At 50.1% G+C, this 1,764-nt stretch overlaps 1 protein-coding gene across 1 annotated transcript; it reads right to left on the reverse strand.

Annotated features, from left to right (window-relative positions):
* Positions 1-640: 640 nt before the first annotated feature.
* Positions 641-1,757, reverse strand: LOC123176248 (anthranilate O-methyltransferase 3-like; the record flags this gene model as incomplete). Its single annotated transcript, XM_044590547.1, has 3 exons — positions 641-982; positions 1,081-1,347; positions 1,434-1,757. Coding segments are annotated over 3 exons (933 nt in total), but the record flags the coding sequence as incomplete, so codon positions are not given.
* Between the last annotated feature and the right edge of the window lie 7 nt (positions 1,758-1,764).

Here is a 1,764-nt window from a genome sequence, read left to right on the forward strand (position 1 = left end):
GATGACCATCGCCACCCAGACTTGTAGAACACGTACCGCGGTGCTCCTCCTTGTGCGCTACGGGTATAGGCGGATGCTTCGCCATGTATACCCTATCGACTTGCTCCACCTCAAGGCACTAGCAGGCCTCTCAACCTTTTCCGCAGCTCGCATGCAGTTGTCACCAAGGATCGACGGGCGTCAACTACAGCAGGCTGTCGGGGAAGTTGAGCGGCGCGTTTATGTCTGGAGGCGCACCGATACAATGTCATACTCCCACGGCGTCTGCGGCACCGATTGGGAAGAGCCAATCCAAATCCTCTCATGAGTTTCGTGGTTGGTGATCTCCGCCACCCATGCCCCCACGCTCGTTGTTGTTCTTCAAATGGAACTCTTAATTATTGAGTGCATGCCATGGTATTTCCTTTGGGGCGCCGACGACGGTGGGAGGTTGGGGAAGCGGGATGCGCCGCCGAGGAAAGAGGAAGCGCCGCCACAACTACGACCATTTTGCTAATCTATTATCCTATGCATGATAGTTCACTCTTTATTAATCGCTTCTGCATCCATGAATACCAGAACACCACAGAATGCAGTTTACACGGTGAAGCAGCAGATATTGCTGCCTCAAAGAATGTGGTGCGTACCGTAAGCATGATCATCATGCCTTTGCAAGGGATACAGCCAGCACAGCTCGTGAGGTTCTGGCATGATCGCCCTGCATGCCTCCCTCGAGGCTCAAGCGCCTTTCTGTGACCCTCTCAAATTCATCCATGACTGCTCCAAAATGCTCGACTATTATCGGCTCAAATATGGCTCCCTTCTGTTTCGCCAACCAGCTTGGGGTGAAAAGCGCTCTGTCCATATCAGCCCTAGGATCATACACCCGCATATCCCTGATAGAAAATGAGCCCTGTTCTTCGATGATCTCCTTCAGCTCTTCAGCAGAGGGTCCATACATAGGAATGTAGAAAGAATCAAATTTCTCCTTGGCGATGACACCCTGTCAACCATACCATAAGGTCAGGAGCTCAAATACTCAGCGTTCATGAGCGAATGATAGAATGCTATGCTGGAGAAGAAGAAAAAATAATGATGTACCTTTGAGGCGATAACACCTAGAATCTGAGCTGCGGTTTCCCAGATGTGAAAGAAATTGGAGGCGATTACATCAGAACACCTCCCTACAAGGGAAAGAACCATTCGGCCTCCTGGAACCAATTCTTTGTCTCTCAGCTTCAGGAAGAGGGTAAAGTCTTTCCTGAACTGCCGCGCATAAGCCTTACGGACCATACGGAGCCTTTCATGCCTAGCATGTTCATCCGTGTCGTACGCAGGGATATGGTTCCTCGACAAATCTTCAGGAGCCTGTAAAGATAAGGTGTTGCTTACAAAATCGACAAGTAATGCAATGGATAAATCCATTGATGAGTGGATGGGTGATAGGTCCACACCTTTGAGAGCAAATGCAAGTTGTTGGATGAGCATATAAGATGCATGGAGTCACTAGTGAAGAGCCTCTCGTAAAACGACCCTGGTGTGACACCAGTCACAAGAACAAACTTGTTGTTGCTTTGACGGAGCGTGACCAGGCTCTTCACAACCATATTGAAGTCATTGTGAGGAAGGTCATTGAGGAGCACAGACACTTCTGGTGGTGGATGCTGGAACTGAAGGGAGTGGCTCATGATGGCCTCGACGGCAGTCGATACCAGTGTTAGCGCATTTGGGCCAGAAGAACAGCCCAAGTCGGCGATCACCATCTTTCCGGGGAACAAGGTGCCG

Source organism: Triticum aestivum, unplaced genomic scaffold (genome assembly GCF_018294505.1).
Source record: "Triticum aestivum cultivar Chinese Spring unplaced genomic scaffold, IWGSC CS RefSeq v2.1 scaffold218128, whole genome shotgun sequence".
Lineage (NCBI taxonomy): Eukaryota > Viridiplantae > Streptophyta > Magnoliopsida > Poales > Poaceae > Triticum > Triticum aestivum.